The sequence below is a fragment of the Salmo salar genome, chromosome ssa12 (assembly GCF_905237065.1).
Source record: "Salmo salar chromosome ssa12, Ssal_v3.1, whole genome shotgun sequence".
Lineage (NCBI taxonomy): Eukaryota > Metazoa > Chordata > Actinopteri > Salmoniformes > Salmonidae > Salmo > Salmo salar.
Genome location: NC_059453.1, coordinates 48,653,936 through 48,679,380, shown reverse-complemented (window position 1 = coordinate 48,679,380; position 25,445 = coordinate 48,653,936). Strand labels below are relative to the sequence as shown.

The following is a 25,445-nucleotide window of genomic DNA, read 5'->3' as shown; positions in this document are numbered from 1 at the left end:
CCATCACGGCTAGCCATTTTGACATCCGCCAACTTCGGGGTCACCTAAGCTCAGAATTACTATTAGAAAAATTGGATTACCTTTGCTGTTCTTCGTCAGAATGCACTCCCAGGACTTCAACTTCAACAACAAATGTTGTTTTGGTTGCAAATAATCCATAGTTATATCCAAATACCTCTGTTTTGTTTATTCGTTCAGGTCACTATCTGAAGGGTAACGCGCGAGCGCATTCCGTTACAAAAAAAATTCAAAATATTCCATTACCGTACTTAGAAGCATGTCAAACGCTGTTTAAAATAAATGTTCATGCTATTTTTCTCATAAAATAGCGATAATATTCCAACCGGGCAACGTTGTATTCATTCAGAGAGAGAAAGAAAAACATGGCGAGTTCTCGTGACTGCGCATCTCCAGTCTCACTGTCCCCAGGCTGACCACTTACAAACTCTGCTCCTACACTTTGCCCAGAGACAGCAGACACCCCATTCCACTTTCTGGCGGCTTTAGAGAGCCAATGGAAGCCTTAGAAAATGTCACGTTACAGCCCAGATGCTGTAATTTCGATAGAGATGTAACAGAAGGACAACAAATTGTCAGACAGGGCACTTTCGGCATGGAATCTTCTCGGGTTTTGGCCTGCCATATGAGTTCTGTTATATTCACAGACACCATGAGTTCTGTTATATTCACAGACACCATTCAAACAGTTTTAGAAGCTTTAGAGTATTTTCTATCCAAATCTACTAATTATATGCATATTCTAGTTTCTGGGCAGGAGTAGTAACCAGATTAAATTGGGTACGTTTTTTTATCCGGACGTGAAAATACTGCCCCCTATCCCAAAGAAGTTAAAGGCAATGCTACCAAATACTAATTAAGTGTATGTAAACTTCTGACCCACTGGGAATATGATGAAAGAAATAAAAGCTGAAAGAAATAATTCTCTCTACTATTCTGACATTTCACATTAGTAAAATAAAGTAGTGATCCTAACTGACCTAAACCAGGGAATTTTTACTATTTTTTTTCTAATTGTAAAAAACTGAGTTTAAATGTATTTGGATAAGGTGTATGTAAACTTCCAACTTCAACTGTAGTTAAAAATTAACATTGTGCTGTAGATTTAGTAAAGTAGTTAGAGCTTTCCATTAATCATTAGTGAAATGACTGATTGCTCAAGACAAATATATGGAATTTAACTGTTAGTGACAGGTAAATAGTTTTCAATCTATCATGCTGGAACATGCTATTATGGAAAGGAGATTAGTTGGTCATTTAGGCCACATTACTGGTAATGACTTGCATGTCTGAGCTTTTTTCCTGCCTCTGAACTAATAGAACCTGGGAAACCGCAGGATCCGGGTGGATATTGCAGATCAGTCCAACGACAAGGGTAAGTTACACACAACCCATGGCCTTCCTTCTGAATTAATGATGCACCGATTTAGTATTTTCAATGGAGATTCTCAATTGAAAATGCTATTCAGTCCAGGACTAGGCTTAATCTGTGTCTTGCAAACCGTATGTGTCAGGAGGTCAATTGATGCACATTCCACATTTCCCTACCAGTGCCTGGCCAAAAAAACACTGCTGAAGGCCATTGTAGCGCAAACTTTATCTGTTGTGGTGTAGGAATAAAGCACTTGGGGGGGGAGCATTTTCTTTGTGTGCTTTTATCATTTGATCCCTAACCTTCAACGGCCAGAGGGGAGAGACAATGGTCAGATGGGTGGACGAGACAGGATGGGCCGCATGGGAGACATGGCAGGCCCCGACAAGACAGACAGTGATGACTGGAGGGCCCGGCCAGCTGCCGACGATGGACCCCCAAAGAGAGAAGAATCCGCCTTCGGTAAGAGTGTTTCCCTCTAAGCTAAAAGAGCCACATATCTATAGACTGTATGAATGTACTCAGCAAGCTTCTTTTAAAGCAGCCTGCTATAATTGTGAGGGCAAAGCCTCACAGCTTAGCTTTTGCAAGCGTGTACACACGAGTTCACCAAGGAAGGACAGAAAAGGCATAGCGTCGCGAATGAGGCTGGGGCAGACCTCTTAATGTCCTTTGTGACCCGTTTCAGGAAACTAAGCGTATGTTGCAAATCACGACTTCAGAGACATTTGAGTAAAAACCAAAAAAATCATTAAAATGCGTTTTTTGGCAGAAATAACTTCTGGAACATGGCAACTTTCATGTGCCTTAACAAACTTGTATGCCATCTGTAAATATGAATAAAATGTGTTAAATTACGAGCCTTGTTGGTTAAGCCACAGAAAAAGCCAGCAACCTTCCCACTAGCCATGCTTGGCTGATATAATGAGTGGGCTGGACATGCCGAGAGAGAAGTTTGGATTGGTCTGCCAAAAAGAAGGCTTCTATTACAGTCTGTGTTGGTAATCCTGGCGAACGCGGGTTTAAAAAAAAAATATATAATAATCTTGTAGTGGAGCTGCATAAGTGTTGCTCTCCAATTTCTGGAGGGTTGAGTTTTGAAATCAGTGGAATTAGAGTATGATATCTAAAGATGGCGAAAACACCTGTCTCCGGATTACATCTTCAAACTAAGGGAAAACGTGGCATTATTTATTTGCCACTATGTTCATTGTTGTTTTAACAAGCTAACGTTAGCTGGCTGGCTCATTAGCTAACGTTACGTGACGTGTGTAATCTTACACGTTGTTTACCTAGCTAGGTTCATGTCTTAAGCTAAAGTGTACAACACCCGTTGAATATGGCCGGTGTCAGCAAAAAAGCATAATGAAATTGCCAGCAGAGCTGGTTAGGCTGTTTTTCATGTTATCCAGAGGTAAACAAATCATCGGCCAGAGCGTCAAGTGTACGTTATGAGGCTAAAGCTTAAGAGGGTGTGAACGATGCTGAATTGGTGTAGATACCAAAACATTCAAAGGCAATTTTCTCAAAAGTGAGTTTACAAGTTTATCAACTTCCAAAGCAGAATGACTTTCCCATTGTCAAAAATGCCCTGTATGAAATACCATTTTGTAGCTTTTAGTCTCTACTTTTATCCAATGTTAAAAAAACACAATTTCAAATTTTGCTACGTAAGACCAAATCCAGGTGGTGAGACACCTTTGTCTCAAAGCGTCATGCTACACTATTTATCTGAAATGTCAAGCACGCAGGGGTATGTTTTATGCCGTCCACATAGTTCCAGTTCTTATCTTGCACTGTGTGAAAAGAACTGCATCCTTTTGACATTTTTTCTTAATATTTCTTGGATCTCAAGAGATTTGATTTGCATTTGTTACTTGATTTGTATCCCTTTCATAGTCCCATTAACTCTTTCGTTCCCTCTCAGGGTCACGCGACCGCTACGGAGACCGTGACGGGCTGCGAAGGGACAACGACCGCGGCTTCGGCGGCGACCGGGACCGCGGCTTCGGCGGCAGAGACCGCTATGACGACCGGGGAGGTGAGAACGGAGGTGAAACCACTGCTCAAATCTTAACGTATCGTCATCAATCTAGACCAGGTATTCCCAAACTGGGCGTACGTTCAATGCCGTCGGGGTATGCCAAATAAAAATGTGATTCACCTTTCAAAAAGTAAAACTTCTTCACATTTATATTTTCCAACAGGGCTATACATTTGGTTAGGTTTTTTCTCTCTCACCTGAGTAGCCTCGTTTCACTGCCAAAAATACAATTAACCTCTTACATCTAGACGTTCCGCTAGCGGAACACCTGCTCCAATATCCAATGATGGGCGTGGCGCGAAATACAAATTCCTCTAAAATCTGAAAACTTCCATTTTTCAAACATATGACTATTTTACAGCATTTTAACCTCTCTGGGCTAGGTGGGACGAATTCGTCCCACCTACGTAACAGCCAGTTGAATCCTGTGGCGCGATTTTCAAAACGTTTGAAATGCTATTACTTCAATTTCTCAAACATATGACTATTTTACAGCTATTTAAAGACAAGACTCTCGTTAATCTAACCACACTGTCCGATTTCAAAAAGGCTTTACAACGAAAGCAAAACATTAGATTATGTCAGCAGACTACCCAGCCAGAAATAATCAGACACCCATTTTTCAAGCTAGCATATAATGTCACAAAAACCCAGAAGACAGCTAAATGCAGCACTAACCTTTGATGATCTTCATCAGATGACAACCCTAGGACATTATGTTATACAATACATGCATGTTTTGTTCAATCAAATTCATATTTATATCAAAAAACAGCTTTTTACATTAGCATGTGACGTTCAGAACTAGCATACCCCCCGCAAACTTCCGGGGAATTCGCTAACAATTTATTAAATTACTCACGATAAACGTTCACAAAAAGCATAACCATTATTTTAAGAATTATAGATACAGAACTCCTCTATGCACTCGATATGTCCGATTTTAAAATAGCTTTTCGGATGAAGCACATTTTGCAATATTCTAAGTACATAGCCCGGCATCACAGGGCTAGCTATTTAGACACCCAGCAAGTTTAGCATTCACCATAATCAGATTTACTATAAGAAAAATGGTCTTACCTTTCCTGTTCTTCGTCAGAATGCACTCCCAGGACTTCTACTTCAATAACAAATGTTGGTTTGGTCCCAAATAATCCATCGTTATATCCGAATAGCGTCGTTTTGTCCGTGCGTTCCAGAAACTATCCGAAATGGTAAATAACGGTCGCGCGCATGGCTCATTTCGTGACAAAAAAATTCTAAATATTCCTTTACCATACTTCGAAGCATGTCAACCGCTGTTTAAAATCAATTTTTATGCCATTTTTCTCGTAGAAAAGCGATAATATTCCGACCGGGAATCTCCTTTTCGGCAAACAGAGGAAAAAAATCACAAAGACGGGGGCGGCCAGGTCACGCGCCTAAGCCCACAGTCCCTTGATCGGCCACTTGAGAAAGGCGATAATGTGTTTCAGCCTGGGGCTGGGATGACGACATTCTGTTTTTTCCCGGGCTCTGAGCGCCCATGGACGACGTAGGAAGTGTCACGTTAGAGCAGAGATCCTTTGTAAAAGATAGAGATGGCAAAGAAGTTCCAGAAATGGTCAGACAGGCCACTTCCTGTAAAGGAATCTCTCAGGTTTTGACCTGCCATTTGAGTTCTGTTATACTCACAGACACCATTCAAACAGTTTTAGAAACTTTAGGGTGTTTTCTATCCATATATAATAAGTATATGCATATTCTAGTTACTGGGTAGGATTAGTAACCAGATTAAATCAGGTATGTTTTTTATCCAGCCGTGAAAATACTGCCCCCTAGCCGCAACAGGTTAAAGACAAGACTCTCGTTAATCTAACCACACTGTCCGATTTCAAAAAGGCTTTACAGCGAAAGCAAAACATTAGATTATGTCAGCAGAGTACCCAGCCAGAAATAATCAGACTACCCATTTTTCAAGCTAGCATATAATGTCACAAAAAACAAAACCACAGCTAAATGCAGCACTAACCTTTGATGATCTTCATCAGATGACAACCCTAGGACATTATGTTATACAATGCATGCATGTTTTGTTCAATCAAGTTCATATTTATATCAAAAACCAGCTTTTTACATTAGCATGTGACGTTCAGAACTAGCATACCCCCCGCAAACCTCCGGTGAATTTACTAAATTACTCACGATAAACGTTCACAAAAAACATAACAATTATTTTAAGAATTATAGATACAGAACTCCTCTATGCACTCGATATGTCCGATCTTAAAATAGCTTTTCGGTGAAAGCACATTTTACAATATTCTCAGTAGATAGCCCGGCATCACAGGGCTAGCTATTTAGACACCGACCAAGTTTAGCACTCACCAAAATCAGATTTACTATTAGAAAAGTTTGATTACCTTTGATGTCCTTCGTCAGAATGCACTCCCAGGACTTCTACTTCAATAACAAATGTTGGTTTGGTCCAAAATAATCCATAGTTATGTCCAACAGCGGCGTTTTGTTTGTGCGTTCTAGACACAATCCGAATGGTAAATAAGGGTCGTGCGCATGGCGCATTTCGTGACAAAAGATTTCTAAATATTTCATTACCGTACTTCGAAGCATGTCAACCGCTGTTTAAAATCAATTTTTATGCAATTTATCTCGTAAAAAAGCGATAATATTCCGACCAGGAATCTGCTTTTCGGTAAATAGAGGGAAAAACAGAAAGACGGGAGCGGCCAGTGCACGCGACTAAGCCCACTGTCCCCTGTTCGGCCACTTGACAAACGCGATAATGTGTTTCAGCCAGGGCTTTGAATTACGTCATTCAGCTTTTTCCCAGGCTCTGAGAGCCCATTGGAGCCGTAGGAAGTGTCACGTAACAGCAGAGATCCTTTGTAATGGATAGAGATGACAAAGAAGGCCAAGAAATGGTCAGACAGGGTACTTCCTGTACAGAATCTTCTCAGGTTTTGGCCTGCCAAATGAGTTCTGTTATACTCACAGACACCATTCAAACAGTTTTAGAAACTTAGGAGTGTTTTCTATCCAAAGCTAATAATTATATGCATATTCTAGTTTCTTTATCCAGCTGTGAAAATACTGCCCCCTAGCCATAACAGGTTAAACCAAGTGTTGATCAAAATAACAACACAATGTCAAATACAGGTAGCCTAGTCAAATAATTAACATCCAATCACATTAACCATTACTCTCTCGCCGGAAACCTTCACTCTTGCGCAGACATTTAGAAACAAAACATCCCAATTTAAAAAATAAGCCACGGAGTTTTTTGAGTGAGAGTTAAGATTACTTTCGAGTAGTATGACATGTATAAAAGCAACAGATACCATTTATAAGAAGGGGCTAGAAGCGTCTTATATGGTGAGCTACCGAGTGGCTAGGACAGGCAAGCCCCATATTATTGTGGAGGACTTAATTCTTTCATGCTGGGGGAAAAGGGAAAAAAATTACTATACAGACAATGTCTTCATCAAACAACAGTAATTGTTTTGAAACAATTACTGCTTCGCATACAAGCCAGTGAATTATATGCGTTACAGCTGGACGAGTCAACAGACGTGGCGGGCCTGGCACAGCTCCTGGGATATGTCTGTTACGTTTATGGGGGGGGTCAATTAAGGAAGACATCCTCTTCTGGAAACCAGGACAACAGGAGAAGATATTTTTCAAGTACTGGACAGCTTTGTGACATCAAATGGACTTTGGTGGTCAAGATGTGTTGGTATGTGTACTGATGGTGCAAAAGCCATGACAGGGGGACTTAGTGGAGTGGTAACGTGCGTACAAGCAGTTGCTCCCGACACCAGTTGAGTACAATGCAGAATCCACCGAGAGGCTCTTGCTGCAAAGGGAATACCTGACAGCTTGAAAGATGTTTTGGACACTACAGTGAAAATGGTTAGCTTTGTTAAAGCAAGGTCCCTGAACTTTCGTGGATTTTCTGCATTATGCAATGATATGGGCAGCGACCATGTAACGGTTTTACAACATACAGAAGTGCGCTGGTTATCAAGGGGCAAGGTATTGACACATTTTTTTAAATTGAGAGACTAGCTTAAAGTTTTCTTTACTAACCATCATTTTCACTTGTCTGACCGCTTGCATGATGACTAGTTTCTCACATGACTGGCATGTCTGGGTGATGTTTTTTCTCGCCTGAATCATCTGAATGTAGAATTACTGGGACTCTCTGCAACTATATTCAATGTGTGGGACAAAATTGAGTCTATGATTAAGAAGTTGGAGCTCTTTTCTGTCTGCATTAACATTACATACATTACATTTAAGTCATTTAGCAGACGCTCTTATCCAGAGCGACTTACAAAATAGTGCATTCACCTTATGATATCCAGTGGAACAACCACTTTACAATAGTGCATCTAAATCTTTTAAGGGGGGGTTAGAAGGATTACTTTATCCTATCCTAGGTATTCCTTAAAGAGGTGGGGTTTCAGGTGTCTCCGGAAGGTGGTGATTGACTCTGCTGTCCTGGCGTCGTGAGGGAGCTTGTTCCACCATTGGGGTGCCAGAGCAGCGAACAGTTTTGACTGGGCTGAGCGGGAACTGTGCTTCCTCAGAGGTAGGGGGGCCAGCAGGCCAGTGGTGGATGAGCGCAGTGCCCTTGTTTGGGTGTAGGGCCTGATCAGAGCCTGAAGGTATGGAGGTGCCGTTCCCTTCACAGCTCCGTAGGCAATCACCATGGTCTTGTAGCGGATGCGAGCTTCAACTGGAAGCCAGTGGAGAGAGCGGAGGAGCGGGGTGACGTGAGAGAACTTGGGAAGGTTGAACACCAGACGGGCTGCGGCGTTCTGGATGAGTTGTAGGGGTTTAATGGCACAGGCAGGGAGCCCAGCCAACAGCGAGTTGCAGTAATCCAGACGGGAGATGACAAGTGCCTGGATTAGGACCTGCGCCGCTTCCTGTGTGAGGCAGGGTCGTACTCTGCGAATGTTGTAGAGCATGAACCTACAGGATCGGGTCACCGCCTTGATTTTAGTGGAGAACGACAGGGTGTTGTCCAGGATCACGCCAAGGTTCTTAGCACTCTGGGAGGAGGACACAAGGGAGTTGTCAACCGTGATGGCGAGATCATGGAAGGGGCAGTCCTTCCCCGGGAGGAAGAGCAGCTCCGTCTTGCCGAGGTTCAGCTTGAGCTGGTGATCCGTCATCCACACTGATATGTCTGACAGACATGCAGAGATGCGATTCGCCGCCTGGTTATCAGAAGGGGGAAAGGAGAGAAGGAGGAAAGACCTGTGTATTGTCCTTGTTAATGCAGACAGAAAAGAGCTCCGTCTTAATCATCGTTGCGCAATTACGCAGGTACTTTCCCAAAACAGACTACACAAACAACGGGATTCGTTATCCCTTTCATGCCCTGCCTCCAGTCCACTTACTGATATCTGAACAAGAGTGCCTCATCGAAATTGCAACAAGCGGTTTAGTGAAAATGTAATTTAATCAGAAGCCAATAAAATATTTCTGGATAGGGCTACGATCAGTTTCTTTCCTTGGCAAATCGTGCTGTTAAGACACTGATTCCCTCTGCAACCACGTACCTATGTGAGAGTGGATTCTCGGCCCTCACTAGCATGAAAACGAAATATAGGCACAGAAAATGATTTAAGACTGAGACTCTCTCCAATACAACCCAACATTGCAGAGTTATGTGCATCCTTTCAAGCACACCCTTCTCATTTACCTGTGGTGAGTTATTCACAATTTTTGATTAACAAATAAGGTTTTATATGTAAGATGGCTAAATAAAGAGCAAAATTATTGATTATTATATTATTGGCCCTGGTCCTATAAGAGCTCTTTGTCACTTCCCACGAGCCGGGTTGTGACACAAACTCTCACACGTTCTTATGTTTAATACATGTATTGTATAGTGTGTGTGTGTGGCAAGCTTATGATGATGGCAAAGAACATCATTTGAGTGTGCGCTGACCCTGGTGCTAGAGGGGGTACGCAGCTGGAGGTTGAATGTTTGAAGGGGTACGGGACTATAAAAAGTTTGGGAACCACTGATCTAGTCTGCTGTATTTACTTTGTTATCCAGGTCCCTAATGCCTCCTGTATGATTTTGAATATGAAGTAGGGTTGGGCGATTATTATGATATATCGAAGATAATTGACAGCCATTGTCGATGGTGACAACATCATGATGCGACATATGATGTATAGCCTATTTCAACTTGACTGGCACCACGCAGTAAAGTGCAAAATATCTAGTCAGATTGAATTTATTTTTCTCAATGTCGGGTAACCTGGCCCATATGGCTGAAGCCTTTCACATTTTTTTTATATCAGACTTAATTATTTCAAAAGGCAATTATTATTTAAAAAAATGTCCCTCTTCTCTCCATTTGATGTGAATATGACTTTAGTTTTTATGCATGCTAGCTTTCTCCCGCTGCCTCCTGCCATTCTACTTAATGACAAGGTTCACATAAGGTGCTTAAAACCTGTTAGGTTTTAAACCAATATCCAATGGTAGAGCGTGGCGCGAAATACAAATACCTAAAAAATGCTAAAACTTCAATTTCTCAAACATATGACTATTTTACACAATTTTAAAGACGAGACTCTAGTTAATCTAACCACATTGTCCGATTTCAAAAAGGCTTTACAGCGAAAGCAAAACATTAGATTATGTCAGGAGAGTACCCTGCCAAAAATAATCACACAGCCATTTTCAAAGCAAGCATATATGTCACAAAAACCAAAACCACAGCTAAATGCAGCACTAACCTTTGATCTTCATCAGATGACACTCCTAGGACATTGTTATACAATACATGCATGTTTTGTTCAATCAAGTTCATATTTATATCAAAAACCAGCTTTTTACATTAGCATGTGATGTTCAGAACTAGCATACCCACCGCAAACTTCCGGTTAATTTACTAAATTACTCATGATAAACGTTCACAAAAACATACATTATTTTAAGAATTATAGATACAGAACTCGCGGTGTCAGATTTTAAAATAGCTTTTCGGCGAAAGCACATTTTGCAATATTCTGAGTACATAGCTCGGCCATCATGGCTAGCTATTTTGACACCCACCAAGTTTGGGACAACCTAAACTCAGAATTACTATTAGAAAAATTGGATTACCTTTGCTGTTCTTCGTCAGAATGCACTCCCAGGACTTCTACTTCAACAACAAATGTTGTTTTGGTTCCAAATAATCCATAGTTATATCCAAATAGCTCCGTTTTGTTTGTGCGTTCAGGTCACAATCCGAAGGGTGACGCGCGAGCGCATTTCGTGACCAAAGAAATTCAAAATATTCCATTACTGTACTTAGAAGCATGTCAAACGCTGTTTAAAATCAATTTTTATGCTATTTTTCTCGTAAAATAGCGATAATATTCCAACCGGGCGACGTTGTATTCATTCAAAGGCTGAAAGAAAAAAATGGAGTCGTCTCGTGGACGCGCATCTCCAGTGTCACTGTTCTCAGCCTGACCACTCACAAAAACTCCTGCTGTTTTTCGCCCAGAGACTGCAGACACCCCATTCCACTTTCTGGCGCCTTCTGAGAGCCAATGGAAGCCTTAGAAAATGTCACGTTATAGCACAGATGCTGTATTTTTGATAGAGATGCCACAGAAGGAGAACAAATTGTCAGACAGGGCACTTCCTGTATGGAATCTTCTCAGGTTTTGGCCTGCCATATGAGTTCTGTTATACTCAGACATCATTCAAACAGTTTTAGAAACTTTAGTGTTTTCTATCCAAATCTACTAATTATATGCATATTCTAGTTTCTGGGCAGGAGTAGTAACCAGATTAAATCGGGTACGTTTTTTATCCGGCTGTGAAAATACTGCCCCCTAGCCCCAACAGGTTAAAGTACTTGAATTTGGCACTCTGAAATTTAAGTACTGGAATACCTTGAAAATCTTACAGGAATTAAAATAGAGGAGAACAGATAATGATCAAATATTTTTATGAAAAATATTTGAAAAATGTATTGGTCTTGCAAAAGACAGAGTTGTATTTCCTCACGTGTTTCGTACTGTGCTTGCCAGGGAAGCTCGCTCATTCCACCCACACTGCTACTCAGCCAGGCAGGTGCAGAACTGACTTATTAGGCACTGCCAAACGTCACATCATAGCTAAAATGCAAGGCAAATGTAGATAAAATGTTGACTTTTGTGCATACAGAACATTTCTGTGATCTTTTTATTTCAGCTCATGAAACATGGGACCAACACTTCACGTTGAGTTTTTATATTTTTGTTCAGTATAGTTCACCCACCTCCAATGTGGTTTATAAAATCTGATTTGGATATAATCTGATTTGGCTGATTTCACAAAATAGTGTGAAATCTAGGGCTGGGTGCTGTACCATACTTTTCTATATACAGGGTTTGTACAGTCATGAAAATCCTGGAAAAAGTAATGTACTTTTAAAATGGTGTTTTCCAGGCCTGGACAAGTTTTGGAAAATCATCAAATCAAAAAGGTTTTTGAAAAAGTAATGGAAATTGTAATTTCAGTTAATTTATTTAGGCACAGTTTTAAAATATTTTATCAATCAAATAAAAATAAATGTATCAGCCAGGACTGGAATGACACTGTTTGCACACATCACCTGCGTAGTGTGCGACGAGTGGACTGTTGCTCAAGTAGAGAGACAGTTGGACATTGCAGCAGCAGGTCTAGCCTTTAAAATGTTATACAACGGGTGTGGTGTCTTTTCCACAAGTTACCACTGGCAAAATGTATGATTTAAAATGCCTAGTTACTCTGTTCCATCTGAGAATGCAATCCACTGTCTCATCAGCCCAGCCAAGCAATTTATAAACTCAATGTCTAGATGCTTTTGATAGTGGATATCATCTCCCATTTCTTTTAGACTAACATTTAGTTTTCAACCGCAGAGATTTGTATAAACCTTGCTATCTTTCTGACATTTGCAACATTGTTTCCATATTCAAACTCGATCTCCAGCTGTCCAATAGTAATGAACATGTCGGGACGAGACAAACAGGCAGGCAGCGTTTCTCAGCCAGTCGAAATCATGAATCGGCTGGCATCATATTTATGCTTATATACAAAGAAATGTCAATTGAAAAAAGGTAAAACGAAACAAAGTGCAGCTAGTTTGCGGTCTTTCCAGCTTCAGTTTGAAGTGATTGTGTTACTGTGTTGTTGGCTAGCTCCTCTGAACAACAGTGTCCTGACGAGTGAGCACATTTTCTATTCCAGGCGAAATCGCTCCTTATTAGCTCATATTTATCGATGTGTCCAAATAAATGTCAATAGAAAACAGCTTAAACAAATGAAAATGCGGTTACTTTGCTGATTTTCTGGCTGCACTTTTTGACGTGGATGTAAATTATCCGTAGTTGGCTAGCAAGCAAGGGATACGAACGTTGCCAGCCGGTATGGCAATGGAACATTTAGAACGAACGAGTGGGTCGCGTCTCCAGCATGCAAACCGATAGAATGAACAACCAGCCAGCTTTGGTAGCAACTCTAGATTTGTCAGGACTCAATCTTGTGGAAGGATTAAATAGTATGAACAAATTCATAATTACGGTTTTTAATGAAAATGTCAATCGTTATTTGAATATGTTGGCAACCCGTTTGTATAAAAGTGATAATGCCCTTGAAGCCAGTGTGTGTACGATGTATTGGCACGGTTTGCCGGTGTTGTGTCAAATCTTTCCCCTGTCAGAATTCTCCCTCCCCTTCGCATGCATTCAATTCTTCATTGCTGCGCCTTGCTTGCTAGTTGAGATTTCTGCTCTTCACTCCGTTGTCAGTTTAGCCTACATTTCACTGATCTTAGTAGCAGAAAGCATTTTTTATTTGTGTCCTTCAAGGCAGCTGTCAATGATCACGTTAGGCTGCGTTTCATTTCATTTTTATAGCGGTTTGATTGCGGGGAGGCACTAGTAATATCTGCAGTTTTCGGTTTGGTTATTTGTTTCAAGTGTATTAGTCTATAAATAAATATATTTCCCAAAATTCGTCATCTCCCATGTCTTATTCAACTAGAGCTGTTCTGAAATGTTTATTGCTTGCCTACATTTTACTCCCTCCTCTGTTTTAATATAACACACACATACATTAATTATTGGTTTTGGTTGCCTGTCCTGACGTGAAGTTTGTTCTATAGAAAGTATTTAACTCTGATGTGTGCCACAGGAAGTATTTGACTCTAGTGACAAAATTAAGGAAATTAGTAGGGGGGATTTCGGCAAGGCCATTTTCTTGCGTGCTGAAATTCCCCCCCATCCCCCCTTCTATCTTGGGCTGCAAGACCTGGTACACATCAGAATTAGTGATGCACCGATATGACATTTTTGACCGATATCCAATATTTTCCTTGCCAAAAAAACAATACCGATATTTACTATTTTTGCGGCCTTTTAAGCATTCTAGTACAGTTAAATAGGTTACACACAAACATGGATGCAGCGGTCTAAGGCACTGCATCTCAGTGCAAGAGGCGTCACTACAGTCCCTGGTTTGAATCCAGGCTGTATCACATCCGGCTGTGATTGGGAGTCCCATAGGGCGGCGCACAATTGGCCCATCGTCGTCCGGCTGTCATTGTAAATAAGAATTTGTTCTTAACTGACTTGCCTAGTTAAATAAAGGTTACACACACCACTCTAACCAAAAAGTTATTTTGTTGGCATTTACGTATGTCCCCATTACCAGTAAAACAAAATCAAAACCTATTTCTTTCACTTACTTGCTGTGCTGTTTTGTTGTTAATTTATTCTCATTTCATTCTCAACCAGGATTTCTATGGAACGCCGTTTGGGTCTTTGCGTGTCAAAAAATATTATATTTAACACTTTTTGATGTGTCAAATAAGCTTGTTGACCAATCAGAATCTGAATATGACTGCACATCACATAACAATTTTACGCGTTCATACATTTTTTTACGTAGTTATTACACAATCGCTCATATTTCATACGTCACAACGATTCATCGATACGTATGCTATGATGCTGGTAAAGTTGTCTCGCGCACCTACAGTGCTGGTCATAAAAAACAATCTAGCTAGCTCATGGATGCAAGCAATTTGTTTCAGTAGCTATAGTTAGCTAGCTAACTATACAGCTAGGTGTCATCTAAAATAACCCTAATTTACAAGAGTTCTTTATTTGATTAATGGTGGTTGGACCCATCTGTTAAGCTAGCCACAATAAGGATTAGCAACAATAGTGGACTTTGCGGTTAGCCTTTAAAATAAAAGTATGGCATAATTCTACTATTTGTATTCATTTGCATCACTGTCAATTACGTACTTTTATTTTGAAGGCAAACAGATTCCATTTTTGTACCTAATCCTTATTGTGGCTAGCTTCACAAAACAACCCAGTCTGGTCGAGCCTCACTAGCCAGATGAAGCTAGCTGGCTGCTTATAACGTTAGCTTTGGGTATCAGGGTTAAGTAGCTGGCTAGCTATTTATTTTCATGAACTGAAGTTCAATTTCAATAGGCGAACAAGTGGCAACCTAGCTAATACTTACAAGGATTCCTAAATCATTGCTAAGAATAATGAAAATGACTGCAGTTTCTACTGGTCATTGTTTTCAGGCTGGTTGTATTGGTGATAGCTAGGTACCAAGTTAAAGCTAGCTACCCCAGAAGTTGCGGTCAAACAAATTATGCTTTATTACCAACAAAGTATTGTAAACACATAATTCGTGTTAAGTGTTTGCTTGTTTGCAGACTTTTTTTGTACAGCTTTGACAGTGCTACTGTATCTTTTTTGACACGCAAAGACCCAAACGGCGTTCCATAGAATGTATGTCGTGAAGCTAATAGCAGTGACGCTATTACTGTCTAACTCCGGTAGGGCAACATCAGGATAAATAGCGCACTTGGTAGTGTTAACTGGTGCTCGACCAGTCGGCAAAAGCCAACATCACCCACGACAGAGAACGGTTGATTGTCAAGGGCAATGAATTCCATTATCTTGGCTTTAATGGATTTCGCCTTTGAGTTGTCTCGCTGATATTTTGTTACTCTTTCAAATGACTGCTTGACTTGTTGACTGCTCGATCTGTACAGCAGACATTGTGGGCTAGTTTAGGAATGCTGAGTTGCACGTATAGCGCACCATTTTACTTGGTGTCATTTCGTCATGTACCTTCGTGTTATAGGTATGCACGTCAGCTTTGACATCGGTTTTGCTCTTCAGGCGTTAATCTAGACATCGTCAGATACTGATGTTGCCATTTTTTTAGCTAATATCGGCTGATTTCTCCGATATGTTCACCGATATCGTGCATCCCTAATCAGAATAATTTTGGTATCATGTTGATCAGATGTGTGTGTGTGCCACAGAAAGCATTTGACTCTAGTGACAAATAAAAAATGCTTTCTGCTACTAAGATCAGTGAAATGTAGGCTAAACTGACAACGGAGTGAAGAGCAGAAATCTCAACTAGCAAGCAAGACTCAGCAATGAAGAATTGAGTGTGTTCACGCGAAGGAGAGGGAGAATTCTGTCAGGGGGGAGATTTTCGGCACAACACCGTACCAATATATCCTCCAGACACTGGCTTATCGGGCATTATCACTTAAATAGAGAACAGATTAACTAGGTAGCCAATTCAAAACCGATTTTTGTACCCTCTAGTTAACTGTTTTTAGATATTATTTGCATGTATTAATGTTTTCGTCGTGTCCCCAAAAACGTTCCACTGACACTAGCGAATAAGGCCATACAAAGTTGATTTAACTTTTATGAACGATTCATTTGATTCATTTAAATGGTTCTTCTTGACGAGACAATTCACTTTGTCATTGTATTAGTTGGGATTCGATTCAATCAAAATAATAATTTGTGATTTGTTAACATTAGGAAAAAAGATTAAATCTAGCCTTGTTTTGGATTATGTGCCTTAACTTTTTTTGTTGATACTTCCATTTGATTTGGGCATCCAATGTATGGGACATTGCAACAATAGATGCTAGTCAGCCTGCAAAGTGTAAACTTTTAAGGTAGCAAAGATGTATATATATTTATTTATTTATTTATTTATTTATAATATATAATAAATATATTTGTAATATATATATATATATATATATGACTAATTTTGTGTGCTTGCTTCAGCTGAATAATAATATTTGAACCTACCATAGCCATTTGACCTTTTGCTATATTGATTGAGCGAATTATTTAATTTGGCATCAAATGTATTTGGTTGTAATGTTTTACATCAAGGGTTGTCAACCATCCTCCAGGAAAGCTAATGTGTGTCACCTGTACAGACTTTTATTCCAGTAACAAAACAAATTTTTTAGAAATGAACTGCTCAGTCGGACCTTGATAAACTGTCTCTGTGTTTGAGCAGGGCTTGATCAAAAGCCTGTACATAGACACTGCCAATTGTTGGTCATGGAAACTTCATTAAAAGTCAATCTATATGAACCCTGTATGTATCGGTATCTATGCAAGGACCGGTTTTGTTTTTTTACTTTACCTTCTATAATGCTATTTCACTGTTTTGGTTTGTTAAATGTGATACGCCACTCCGGCTTGTGTAATGTCAGTTTTTATAGTTTGCTACTTACTCCGTTTGTCGTCTATTAGTTTGTGTGTCTTACTGTCTGCAAACAGCTTGTTTGTCATGAATATTCTGGAAAAGTTGTGCCTAAAATGGATCGTATTAGCCGCTAATGCTAATTACTAGTTAGCTGGCTAACTCCCAATGGTTAAGCTAAGGGTTAAATCAGACTTTGCCAAACTCCACGTGGTGCAAAAGAGGGTAGTGCGTACAGCCCATTACATTACTGGGCCAAGCTTCCTGCCATCCAGGACCTCTATACCAGGTGGTATCACACGACAAGCAGTTCCGGAGCACCAAGTCTAGGTCCAAAAGGATTCTTAAACCCCCAAGCCATAAGACTGCTGAACAGTTAATCAAATGGCTACCTGGACTATTTGCATTTTATACGCTACTGCTACTCGCTGTTTATTATCTATGCATAGTCACTTTACCCCTACCTACATTTACATATTAACTAAATTACCTCGACAAACCTGTACTCCCGCACATTGACTCGGTACTGGTGTGCCCTGTATATAGCCTCGTTATTGTTATTTTATTGTTACTCCATTTTTTTTTTACTTTAGTTTATTTTGTAAATATTCTCCTAACTCTTATTTTTCTCAACTGCATTATTGGTTAAGGGCTTGTAGGTAAGCATTTCACGGTAAGGTTTACACAGGTTGTAAATGTGACATGGCACATGTGACAAATAACATTTGATTTGAAGTGCAACGCTTTGTCAGAATTCTGACATGCTAGTCTTTTGGTCTTTTTGCAGTAAATCACATGTCGTTGACCCTGCCACAATGTGTGATTCATGAGCTCCAGTTTTTCGACCTAAAGATAATGAAAAACTGACACTTGCGGAGTGGCAGAGTTTTTAGATCCTGCAGTTGCATTACATTTACATTTTACATTTAAGTCATTTAGCAGACGCTCTTATCCAGAGCGACTTACAAATTGGTGCATTCACCTTATAATATCCAGTGGAACAACCACTTTACAATAGTGCATCTAAATCTTTTAAGGGGGGGTTAGAAGGATTACTTTATCCTATCCCAGGTATTCCTTAAAGAGGTGGGGTTTCAGGTGTCTCCGGAAGGTGGTGATTGACTCCGCTGTCCTGGCGTCGTGAGGGAGCTTGTTCCACCATTGGGGTGCCAGAGCAGCGAACAGTTTTGACTGGGCTGAGCGGGAACTGTGCTTCCTCAGAGGTAGGGAGGCGAGCAGGCCAGAGGTGGATGAACGCAGTGCCCTTGTTTGGGTGTAGGGCCTGATCAGAGCCTGAAGGTACGGAGGTGCCGTTCCCCTCACAGCTCCATAGGCAAGCACCATGGTCTTGTAGCGGATGCGAGCTTCGACTGGAAGCCAGTGGAGAGAGCGGAGGAGCGGGGTGACGTGAGAGAACTTGGGAAGGTTGAACACCAGACCGGCTGCGGCGTTCTGGATGAGTTGTAGGGGTTTAATGGCACAAGCAGGGAGCCCAGCCAACAACGAGTTGCAGTAATCCAGACGGGAGATGACAAGTGCCTGGATTAGGACCTGCGCCGCTTCCTGTGTGAGGCAGGGTCGTACTCTGCGAATGTTGTAGAGCATGAACCTACAGGATCGGGTCACCGCCTTGATGTTAGTGGAGAACGACAGGGTGTTGTCCAGGGTCACGCCGAGGCTCTTAGCACTCTGGGAGGAGGACACAAGGGAGTTGTCAACCGTGATGGCGAGATCATGGAACGGGCAGTCCTTCCCCGGGAGGAAGAGCAGCTCCGTCTTGCCGAGGTTCAGCTTGTGGTGATCCGTCATCCACACTATGTCTGCCAGACATGCAGAGATGCGATTCGCCACCTGGTTGTTAGAAGGGGGAAAGGAGAAGATTAATTGTGTGTCATCTGCATAGCAATGATATGAGAGACCATGTGAGGATATGACAGAGCCAAGTGACTTGGTGTATAGCGAGAATAGGAGAGGGCCTAGAACAGAGCCCTGGGGGACACCAGTGGTGAGAGCACGTGGTGCGGAGACAGATTCTCGCCACGCCACCTGGTAGGAGCGACCTGTCAGGTAGGACGCAATCCAAGCGTGGGCCGCGCCGGAGATGCCCAGGTCGGAGAGGGTGGAGAGGAGGATCTGATGGTTCACCGTATCAAAGGCAGCAGATAGGTCTAGGAGGATGAGAGCAGAGGAGAGAGAGTTAGCTTTAGCAGTGCGGAGAGCCTCCGTGACACAGAGAAGAGCAGTCTCAGTTGAATGCCCAGTCTTGAAACCTGACTGATTAGGATCAAGAAGGTCATTCTGAGAGAGATAGCAGGAGAGCTGGCCAAGGACGGCACGTTCAAGAGTTTTGGAGAGAAAGGAAAGAAGGGATACTGGTCTGTAGTTGTTGACATCGGAGGGATCGAGTGTAGGTTTTTTCAGAAGGGGTGCAACTCTCGCTCTCTTGAAGACGGAAGGGACGTAGCCAGCGGTCAAGGATGAGTTGATGAGCGAGGTGAGGAAGGGGAGAAGGTCTCCGGAAATGGTCTGGAGAAGAGAGGAGGGGATAGGGTCAAGTGGGCAGGTTGTTGGGCGGCCGGCCGTCACAAGACGCGAGATTTCATCTGGAGAGAGAGGGGTGAAAGAGGTCAAAGCACAGGGTAGGGCAGTGTGAGCAGGACCAGCGGTGTCGTTTGACTTAGCAAACGAGGATCGGATGTCGTCAACCTTCTTTTCAAAATGGTTGACGAAGTCATCCGCAGAGAGGGAGGAGGGGGAGGAGGATTCAGGAGGGAGGAGAAGGTAGCAAAGAGCTTCCTAGGGTTAGAGGCAGATGCTTGGAGTTTAGAGTGGTAGAAAGTGGCTTTAGCAGCAGAGACAGAAGAGGAAAATGTAGAGAGGAGGGAGTGAAAGGATGCCAGGTCCGCAGGGAGGCGAGTTTTCCTCCATTTCCGCTCGGCTGCCCGGAGCCCTGTTCTGTGAGCTCGCAGTGAGTCGTCGAGCCACGGAGCCGGAGGGGAGGACCGAGCCGGCCTGGAGGATGGGGGACAGAGGAAATCAAAGGATGCAGAGAGGGAGGAGAGGAGGGTTGAGGAGGCAGAATCAGGAGATAGGTTGGAGAAGGTTTGAGCAGAGGGAAGAGATGATAGGATGGAAGAGGAGAGAGTAGCGGGAGAGAGAGAGCGAAGGTTGGGACGGCGCAATACCATCCGAGTAGGGGCAGAGTGAGAAGTGTTGGATGAGAGCGAGAGGGAAAAGGATACAAGGTAGTGGTCAGAGACTTGGAGGGGAGTTGCAATGAGATTAGTGGAAGAACAGCATCTAGTAAAGATGAGGTCAAGCGTATTTCCTGCCTTGTGAGTAGGGGGGGAAGGTGAGAGGGTGAGGTCGAAAGAGGAGAGGAGTGGAAAGAAGGAGGCAGAGAGGAATGAGTCGAAGGTAGACGTGGGGAGGTTAAAGTCACCCAGAACTGTGAGAGGTGAGCCATCCTCAGGAAAGGAACTTATCAAGGCGTCAAGCTCATTGATGAACTCTCCAAGGGAACCTGGAGGGCGATAAATGATAAGGATGTTAAGCTTGAAAGGGCTGGTAACTGTGACAGCATGGAATTCAAATGAGGAGATAGACAGATGGGTCAGGGGAGAAAGAGAGAATGTCCACTTGGGAGAGATGAGGATTCCAGTGCCACCACCCCGCTGGCTCGATGCTCTAGGGGTATGCGAGAACACGTAGGCAGACGAGGAGAGAGCAGTAGGAGTAGCAGTGTTATCTGTGGTAATCCATTTTTCCGTCAGCGCCAAGAACTCAAGGGACTGGAGGGTAGCATAGGCTGAGATGAACTCAGCCTTGTTGGCCACAGACCGGCAGTTCCAGAGGCTGCCGGAGACCTGGAACTCCACGTGGGTCGTGCGCGCTGGGACCACCAGGTTAGAGTGGCAGCGGCCACGCGGTGTGGAGCGTTTGTATGGCCTGTGCAGAGTGGAGAGAACAGGGCTAGACAGACACATAGTAGACAAGCTACAGAAGAGGCTACGCTAATGCAAAGGAGATTGGAATGACAAGTGGACTACACGTCTCGAATGTTCAGAAAGTTAAGCTTACGTTGCAAAAATCTTATTGACTAAAATGACGAAAATGATACAGTACTGCTGGCTGGTGGAGTAGGCTAGCTAGCAGTGGCTGCGTTGTTGACTTTGAACGTGTAGCTGGCTAGGTAACCTCGATAGTTTCAGTACTACCCCTTGTCATGATACAAAGCAACTTTGTAGCTAGCTAGCTAACATAACACTAATCAAGACGTCCTTGTAATGTATTTAGTTTCTACAATGCTGCTCGTCGGTAATAGTTGGCTGGGTTCGGAAAAATGGCGTCGCAGGGGACGGAAATAGCTGGCTAGCTGACCTCAATGGCTGGCTAGCTAACCTCTGTAATTACTAGACTACACAATTATCAAGCTATGACAAAGACAACTAAGTAGCTAGCTAGCTAGCTAACACTGCACTAGTCAAATCGTTCTGTTGTAAAGTATTAGTATCTACAGCGCTGCTAGTCGGTAACGGTTGGCTAGCTAGCAGTGGGTTAATGATGACTAGGTGTGTTGACTAAGTCTGGCGCCGCGTCGCGGCTGGCTAGCTCACCTCGATAATTACTCAAACTACACAATTATCTTAGAGACAGCAAAGACAACTATGTAGCTGGCTAACTAACACTAACACCGCACTAATCAAGTCGTTACGTTGTAATGTAATAGTTTCTGCAGTGCTGCTAGTCGGATTAAGTTGGCTAGCTAGCAGTGATGACTAGCTAGCTAGCAGCTAGCAGTGTTGACTACGTTAGGATGACGAAGATAGCTAGCCTCGATGTTTACTCTAATTACTCTAAACTACATAATTATCTTTGATACAAAGACGGCTATGTAGCTAGCTAAGAAGAATTGCTCAGATCAGACAAATCAAGCCGTTGTAATGTAGTGAAGTGTAATATTACCTGTGGAGCGAAGCGTAGTGCGACTGCTCGCTCCAAACCGGAAGTCATTAATCTGACTGCAGGTGCTTGTGCTAAAATCAAGCAGTTTCATAAATATGCCAGCTCCATTTTTTATTTGTTCTGTGAACAGCTTTTTAAGCAGCCGTCACGTGTGTATTTGTGTGCCTTCATGAGATATACAGTACCAGTCAAAAGGTGGGACACACCTACTTATTCCAGTTTTTTTTAATATTTTTTATTTTCTGCATTGTAGAATAAAAGTGAAGACATCAAAACTATGAAATAACAGACATGGAATCATGTAGTAACCAAAAAATATTTTATATTTGAGATTCTTCAAAGTAGCCAACCTTTGCCTTGATGACAGCTTTGCACACTCTTGGCACTCTCTCAACCAGCTTCATGAGGTAGTCACCTGGAATGCATTACAATTAACAGGTGTGTCTTGTTAAGTTAATTTCTTTCTTAAAAAATAGTAAAAATAAAGAAACCCTAGAATGAGTAAGTGTCCAAACTTTTGACTGTACTGTCTGTATATAACCCCATAACTAAACAGAATAAGTGCTTCCCTGTGTCGCCCTCATATTTCAGTTAGTCGCTTTATCAATAACGCTGTCTAAGTCTTGGCGCTTGTACTCCCTCTACTCTACCGCAGCCTTTGGCTCCCGCAGGGATAGGGATGACGGCGGGCGACGTGCCTTCGGCAGTGGGTACCGCCGTGACGATGACTATCAGAGTGGCGGAGGTGGCGGTAGCCGCTATGGGGCCCGGGATCGCTATGGCGGAGACCGGGAGGGCCGGTATGAGAGGCAGGACGAAGGGCGTGAGGAGAGAGGTGAGGATAAACTACCCTCAAATTACACTCAATATTTTATTTTATTACAGTTTATTATTCTGTGTGTTATTCAACCCTATAACCATGTCCATCCTGTTACCCCCACTGACCACACCCTTCCCTCAGGTCCCCTGCCTAGATCCCCTTTAAATAATTAGCAGTGTTATATTACATCACAATATGAACAGGTCTCCCTTGGATGTAGCCAAGGTTCAAATAAAGGTTAAATATAGACAATTTAACCCATGTATCTCCCCACCCAACACAACCAGGTGGTCCGATCGAAAGGCCCAAGTTGGTCCTGAAGCCGCGCAGCATGGCCAAGGAGGAGCAGCAGGCCGGCAGCGGTGGGGCTACTCCGGCAGCCGCCCGCAGCTCTGGTCGAGCCTCCATCTTCGGAGCGGCCAAGCCCGTGGACACAGCGGCTAAGGAGCGGGAGGTGGAGGAGAAGCTCCAGAGGCAGCTGGAAGAGGACAAGTCCAAGGGCTTCGATAGGAAACCTCGCGACAGAGACAGGTGAGGGTTTGTGGGTATAGCAGGAAGCGGCAGAGCTGAATTGAGCGTGAGTCTGGCAGAATTCTTGAGTGATTTTATGGTAAGCAAAACACTATGCAAGGGCAACCTGGTGCAACATAAACAGCATGGCAATTGGCATTAAAACTCAGATTATGTGCCCGTATCGAATGTTTTCAGCTCTAAATTATTACACATTTTGTAAAAGCTACAGCAGCTGTTTATTGGTAATTTGGCCATGGGCCCTCTGGACACAGCCTTTCCCTGAAGTGTGTGTGTGTGTGTGTGTGTGTGTGTGTGTGTGTGTGTGTGTGTGTTAAACTCTGCAAAAAAAGAAACTTTCTACAGACGTGACTAACATAAATGGAATAATGTGTCCCTGAACAAAGGGGGGGGGGTCAAAATCAAAAGTAACTGTCAGTATCTGGTGTGGCCACCAGCTGCATTAAGTACTGCAGTGCATCTCCTCATGGACTGCACCAGATTTGCCAGTTCTTGCTGTGACATGTCACCCCACTCTTCCACCAAGGCACCTGCAAGTTCCCAGACATTTCTGGAGGGAATGGCCCTAGCTCTCACCCTCCGATCCAACAGGTCCCAGACGTGCTCAATGGGATTGAGATCCGGGCTCTTCGCTGGCCGTAGCAGAACACTGACATTCCTGTCTTGCAGGAAATCACGCACAGAACGAGCAGTATGGCTGGTGGCATTGTCATGCTGGAGGGTCATGTCAGGATGAGCCTGCAGGAAGGGTACCACATGAGGGAGGAGGATGTCTTCCCTGTAACGCACAGCGTTGAGATTGCCTGCAATGACAACAAGCTAAGTCCGATGATGCTGACACACCGCCCCAGACCATGACGGACCCTCCACCTCCAAATCGATCCCGCTCCAGTGTACAGGCTTCTGTGTAACGCTCATTCCTTTGACGATAACCGCGAATCCAACCATCACCCCTGGTGAGACGAAACCGCGACTCGTCATTGAAGAGCACTTTTTGCCAGTCCTGTCTGGTCCAGCGACGGTGGGTTTGTGCCTGTAGGCAACGTTGTTGCCGGTGATGTCTGGTGAGGACCTGCCTTACAACAGGCCTACAAGCCCTCAGTCCAGCCTCTCTCAGCCTTTTGCGGACAGTCTGAGCACTCATGGAGGGATTGTGCGTTCTTGGTGTAACTCGGGCAGTTGTTGCCATCCTGTACCTGTTCCGCAGGAGTGATGTTCGGATGTACCAATCCTGTGTAGGTTTTGTTACACGTGGTCTGCCACTGCGAGGACGATCAGCTGTCCATCCTGTCTCCCTGTAGCGCCGTCTTAGGTGTCTCACAGTACGGACATTGCAATTTATTGCCCTGGCCACATATGCAGTACTCATGCCTCCTTGCAGCATGCCTAAGGCACGTTCACGCAGATGAGCAGGGACCCTGGGCGTCTTTTGGTGTTTTTCAGAGTCAGTAGAAAGGCCTCTTTAGTGTCCTATGTTTTCATAACTGTGACTTTAATTGCCTACCATCTGTAAGCTGTTAGTGTCTTAACGACCTTTCCACGGGTGCATGTTCATTCATTGTTTATGGTTCATTGAACAAGCATGGGAATCAGTGTTTTAACCCTTTACAATGAAGATCTGTGAAGTTATTTGGATTTTTACGAATTATCTTTGAAAGACAGGGTCCTGAAAAAGGGACGTAATTGTTTTTGCTGAGTTAGATAGATAGATATCTCAATCTCATTACATCTCAAGTTTGGGTACCTACTTATTCAAGGGTTCTACATTGTAGAATAATTGTGAAGACATCAACACTATGAAATAACATATGGAATCATGTACTAACCCTAAAGGTGTTAAACAAATCAAAATATCTTTATGTAAGAGCAAACCAGATGGGATGGCATATTGCTGCAGACTGCTGTGGTAGTCGTGCTGGTTAAGTGTGCCTTGAATTCGAAATAAATCACTGACAGTGTCACCAGCAAAGCACTGTCACACCTCAATGCTTCACGGTGGGAACCACACATGCAGAGATCATCCGTTTACCTACTCAGACCAAATGACAGATTTCTGTCGGTCTAATGTCCATTGCTCATGTTTTTTGGCCCAAGCAAGTGCCTTCTTATTGGTGTCCTTCAGTAGTGGTTTCTTTGCATGAAT

The 25,445-nt window shown here is 42.9% G+C and overlaps 1 protein-coding gene across 4 annotated transcripts in view; it reads left to right on the top strand.

Moving 5' to 3' along the window:
- LOC106565230 (eukaryotic translation initiation factor 4B) overlaps nt 1-25,445 on the top strand; it is a 71,647-nt gene that overhangs the window by 24,533 nt on the left and 21,669 nt on the right. For 3 of the 4 annotated variants that reach the window (XM_014132113.2, XM_014132112.2, XM_014132110.2), the window contains exons 5-9: nt 1,339-1,393; nt 1,706-1,852; nt 3,318-3,443; nt 22,607-22,786; nt 23,059-23,302. In XM_014132113.2, the coding sequence (XP_013987588.2) occupies nt 1,339-1,393; nt 1,706-1,852; nt 3,318-3,443; nt 22,607-22,786; nt 23,059-23,302 (752 nt within the window). The remainder of the gene's footprint in view (nt 1-1,338; nt 1,394-1,705; nt 1,853-3,317; nt 3,444-22,606; nt 22,787-23,058; nt 23,303-25,445) is intronic. The other variant, XM_014132111.2, reaches the window with a different exon arrangement.